Source organism: Bidens hawaiensis, unplaced genomic scaffold (genome assembly GCF_021521415.1).
Source record: "Bidens hawaiensis isolate Kalapana, Puna unplaced genomic scaffold, B.hawaiensis_p1.1 tig00036247_1, whole genome shotgun sequence".
NCBI lineage: Eukaryota > Viridiplantae > Streptophyta > Magnoliopsida > Asterales > Asteraceae > Bidens > Bidens hawaiensis.
The window spans coordinates 162,000-167,731 of record NW_027496311.1 but is presented as its reverse complement, the minus strand read 5'-3'; the positions used below and the strand labels follow the sequence as shown (position 1 = coordinate 167,731).

The window sequence follows — 5,732 nt, the reverse complement described above, 5'->3', positions numbered from 1 at the left end:
TTAACCCCGGCCCATTAATGGGATAGCCAGAATAAGAGAAAGGCAGAAACGGGTCTAGCCAGCCCTAATGGCCCAAGCCCAGTTTGTTAGTTTTCCTGTTTAGCAAGATTAGCAAATGGTTAAACCCTAATTAGCTAGCCTATATATAATCTCTTGTACTTGTAACAAATTATCACTCAATAAAATATAAACCCTAGTTGCCCCCGTGGACGTAGCTTACACACCGTAACCGAACCACGTAAATCTCGTGTATTTTATTGCTTTAGTGTGTGCTCTAGAACCTAACATTGTTTATTAATAACGAAACAATACAATCGATTGAGACTAACCAAACACAATATTCAATAAAATTGAGAATAAAACAAATACCTATAAAAATTAATGGGATTCTCACTGCAAACAACAGGAAGTGCAGAGTCTGGTGATGAAGAATTTCGTGTTGCTGCTTTTATAGCGTAGAAAGTAACCATTCGAATGACTATAATACATAGAAACTGACATCAATTAAAAGAAATTGATTGAGGATAAAGGCTCTAACGTATGGAGAGCAGGTATGGAGAGGAATTAAAAGAAAGAATTGAAGTAGACGGTAGCATTGAAGTGGCCGGCCGGATGGTTTTATCGGAGTTGAAAGTCGGAAGTCAGGGCATTTAATATTACGGCGTCTGAAGGATAGTGGGTATAGGAAGGTGAAAAGTCGCCTATCTGTTTTATAATGTAACTAGATTTTATCCCCCGTATTACGGGAGTTGTTTTACATTATTCGTTTTCAATATTTATATATGTATATTTGAATTTTAATTTTATTTATTATAACAAAGTTAATAATTAATATACTTGAGGTTTGATGATGAAATGGTTTCACAAATAAATGATATGTTATAATCTGGTTTAAAAGTTATCTGGGTTTGGTGATACCCATTAACTGTTTATTTTCTTTATTATAAAATTGTTTCTTAATTTTAAATAATACATTTTATTAAATAAAATAATATATTATTTTTAGTATCCCTATTTTATAGGATTTTCATATCAAATATTGATTAGATTAATTTTTTATAAAATGAGATGTTATAACCTGTTTAAGAACTATGTGGGTTTGGTGAGACCTTTACCCATGAATTCGGGTTAAATGCGTGAAAAGCCTTCATTTACAAATAAAGCAATATGATGGTTTGAGAGAATGGCTGTTTTACATTTTTCGTTTTTAATATTTATTTTTTGAATTTTAATATTTTTATTGTAAGAAAGTTAATAATATACTTAAGGTTTGATGATGAAAAGGTTTCGTAAATAAATGATATGTTATAACCCGTTTAAAAGTTATCTGGATTTAGTTACCCATGACCAGCTTGTGTTTTTTACTATAAAATTGTTTATTAATTATAAATAATATCTTTTTCTTTTTAAATTGGATATTAAATTTTAGTATATCCATATTTTATATGATTTTCATATCAAATAATTGGTAAGATTAATTTTTAATTTAATGAGATGTTATAACTCATTTAAGAGTTATCTGGTTTTGGTAAGACCCATACCCATGAATTTGGCTTAAATCAATGAGAGGCCTCCGTGTAAAAATTAAGTAATCTGGTGGCTTCCATAAAAGGGGAGTGACCACATCACGAAATGTAGGATTTTAGGGTTTTCGTTTATATATATTATAGATATATATACACATAGGGGAAGTATAGAATGAAAACCCACTTGAGTTGTGAAAACCCGTGAAAACCCTATGTAACATCATTTTTTTTTTTGTAACACACGTAATATATGTTGTAACATTTAATACAAAACATCGAAAACTAAAAAAAATTGTTTTGCTATTTTTTAACATTTTTTTACTAATTTTATATATGTTTTCAGAAGAGAGAAAAAGTTATATTTGTCTTTACATTTTTTATTCATTTTAATTGTGGACCACAAGATATAAATTTTAATTAAAAACATGTGGTTGATAATGAGTTTATAGAGTTTTCACAACTTAAGTGGGTTTTTATTTTAACCTTACCCTACATATATATATATATATATATATATATATATATATATATATATATATGGGAGGGTTCAAATGAAAACCATAGTTTTCTTGAGAACGACCTAAGTAAATCTTGACCGTTGAACTATTAGATCAATGGTCATTATTAATTTATTATAATGGCATTCTTGTGATAGTTTAATGTTGAAGAATATTATATTAAAGTAAAAAGGACAAAGTTGGAATAAAAATTGCCAATGTTGAAAGCACGGATCAAAATTAATTCCTACTTTTACTACTCTCTCATCTCTTCTCTCTCTCTCTCTCTCTTCTCTCTCTTATATTATGGTTTAAAAATACTTTTTTTTATAATCTTCATCATATAACCAGCATTTTAAGTTGAAGAACTTTATTAAATCACCCTAAAACATGGGCGGATCTACGGTAGTAACGGGTGGTTCCGCGGTTTCGAAATTATAGTGTATTTATATATATAAAATAATAAAGGAACCACCCTATAAATTATACAGGAACCATCTTAAAAACATATAAAGTGCATGCCCGGCTGGTAGTTTGTGGGTTTTGTAACCCGGAGGTCGCAAGTTCTATTCCCGTTTTTAATAGTTTTTTTTTTTTTACTAAGTTACCCTAAGTCCCTAACTGATGTTAGCCTGTTAGGGTTTTTTATAACATAAGCAAAGCAGCTCAGCAGCTGCAGAGTCTCTTCGCAAATCGCAAACACTGACCACCGTCCACCGCCGTCCGCTGCCCACTGCCCACTGCCCCATTGACCACCGTCCACCCTCAGCCACTCCCGCTGCCCACTGACCACCGTCCACTGCCCACTGACCACCGTCCACCGCCGTCCCTATCAGTCTCGAATCCTCCCGGCTCCCACTTTGAAGGTAATAATTTATGTGAAATTAACTTACATCTAAGTTGGATTGGATCTTTGCATTTGCCTCAGGAGCTGGAATTGCCCAGCTCTAGGTTTTTTTATTTCCGTCAGAAGCTTAAGATTTTGAACTTACATCTATGTTTTTTATTACACCTATTCAGAATTATAAATAATAATGAAAAAACATAACAACCTCTGCAAGCAAATGGATGAACATTTTGGTATAATTGTATATGGCATATCTATTATCTAATGATAACCATCTGCTGATCTGCATTCACCAACACTAAATAAACTTATGTGAATAAAACAAATAAAGCTCAATCAAACAACACACATTGGCAGTTACAATAAAGCCTTAATGATTATTGGTTTTAATTTGTTAATTTGTTAGTTTTTGTTAGTTTCTTAGTTTTAAATTTGTTAGTTTGAAATTGTTGATTTGTAGGTATTTTGAATATGAAGAAATATTATCAAAGTGAACCATCGAACCTTGGATCATCATCTTCAAGTAGTAAACCATTAAAAATAAATTTGGATGATCTACCATGGGATCCTTCCGAAAGGCAACCAATTTCATCTTATCACCCAAGTCAAAAAGATGAAATTAGACGGGCATGTCTACTTAGAGGTCCATGTCAACCAACCGGGCATGATTGTCCTCTAACAAATTTTAATGGTAAATTAAGACGCTTTAATGAGGAATGGTACAGTAGTGAATTTGGAAATTGGTTGGAATATAGTGTCAAAGCGGATAAAGTGTATTGTTTGCATTGTTACTTGTTTAAGGAAAGTGGACAAAATGATGCATTTCTAAGTGAAGGATTGCGATGTTGGAATAGGTGTCGGGAGAAATTTAGCAATCATGTTGGAAAAATCAATAGTTTTCACAACAAAGCACGTAAAAAGGGGAAAGACTTACTTAACCAAGCTCAGTCTATACCTGTGGCCATTGATAAGGGAACAGATCTACATAAAAAACAATATAGAATCCGATTACATGCTTCGGCTAGACTTACCAAAGCATTGTTGAATGGTTCATTAGCTTTTCGTGGTCATGATGAGTCTGAAAAATCTCTTTACAGGGGAAATTTTATTGAGTTCTTAAAAGTGTTTGGAGAACTAAGTGAAGAAATTGGTAAGGTTATATTGGGTAATGCTCCCGGGAATAATCAAATGACGTCTCCATCAATCCAGAAAGAACTTTGTAATTGTTTTGCAGAAGAAGTATTAAAGAGGATATTTGAAGAACTTAATGATGATGTCTTTTCCATATTAGTTGATGAATCGAGAGATATTTTTAAAAAAGAACAAATGGCCGTGGTTTTAAGATATGTTGATAAATTAGGATTTGTGAAGGAGCGATTTATTGGCCTTGTTCATGTTATGGAAACAACCACGTTATCTCTTAAAGCTGCAATTGATGACCTATTTGCTCGCCACAACTTGAGTATTGGTAGAGTAAGAGGCCAAGGATATGACGGTGCAAGCAACATGTCCGGTGAGTTTAATGGTTTGAAAGCTTTAATTTTGAAAGAAAATTCTTCGGCATATTATGTTCATTGTTTTGCTCACCAACTTCAACTTGTTGTTGTGGGCCTTGCAACCAAACATTATGAGATTTACAGACTTTATAAAGAATTATCAAATTTAGTAAATGTTGTTGGTGGATCTTGTAAAAGAATAGATTTGTTAAGAGAAAGTCAAAGAGAAAGTTTGGGATTGAATTCGGAAGTTGAAACCGGAAGTGGAAAGAATCAAGAGTTGTCACTTGCAAGAGCTGGGGATACACGTTGGAGTTCTCATGAAAAAACAATTCTCCGTTTGCTTACTTTATATCCTTGTGTTATTGACGTGCTTGAATATATAGAAAAATCGGGAGAGTTTTCAAATTACCAAAATGAATCACGTGGGCTTCAAGAATTCATAAAAACTTTTAATTTTGTATTTTATTTACATTTGATGAAATACATCTTGGGTGTTACTAACACATTGTGTCAAGCGCTTCAAAGAAAAGATCAAGATATGTTGAATGCAGTTAAGCTAGTTAAGTTAACTGATGAAGGCCTAAAAAGGTATCGACTTGAAGGTTTTGACTCACTTTTGGAAGATGTAGCATCCTTTTGTGAAAAATATGAAATTGAAGTGGTTGATATGGAAGCCGAGTATGTTGACCCGAGATTTAAAAGAAAGAAGACCGGTATCACCAATCGTCATCATTATGTGGTTAATAATTTCAACACGGTTCTCGATATGCAAATTCAAGAGCTTGGAAGCCGCTTTAATGAGGTAACCACTAAATTGCTTACTAATATGAGTTCTTTGAGCCCGTCTTGTAATTTTAGTGCCTTTAGTAAAGTAAACTTGATAAACTTGGCCAAGATGTATCCGTGTGATTTTGATTTTGATGAAAAGGAGAAGCTTGTATATGAACTTGGCCACTACATTACTAACGTGAAATAAGATAAGCGGTTTGCCAACTTGAGTGGCTTAGGCGATCTTGCTAAAATGATGGTGAAAACAAGATTACACATTGATTATCCGTTAGTGTATCGTTTAATAAAGTTATCATTGGTTTTGCCGGTTGCAACGACAAGTGTTGAAATATGTTTTTCTTCAATGAAGAATGTGAAAACGGATTTGCGTAATAGGATGGGTGATGAATACATGAACGATTCTTGCATTTGTTATATTGAAAGGGAATTCCTCCAACAAGTTTCGGTTGAAGAAGTAATGCAACGATTTCAAAAGATGAAGACTCGTAGGGAACAACTATAAGAATTTTTTTTAATTCATAAAGACTATTGTATTGATATTATGTGTTTTTTAATTTCTAATGACGGTGTCTCT

General features: G+C 32.8%; 1 protein-coding gene across 1 annotated transcript; it reads left to right on the top strand.

Annotated features, from left to right (window-relative positions):
• The first annotated feature begins 381 nt into the window (after positions 1 to 381).
• LOC143588237 (uncharacterized) lies at positions 382 to 5,345 on the top strand. Its single transcript, XM_077069300.1, has 3 exons — positions 382 to 455; positions 3,572 to 4,383; positions 4,537 to 5,345. Exons 1-3 carry the CDS (start codon positions 382 to 384, stop codon positions 5,343 to 5,345), a joined length of 1,695 nt encoding a protein of 564 aa, XP_076925415.1.
• Positions 5,346 to 5,732: the final 387 nt, after the last annotated feature.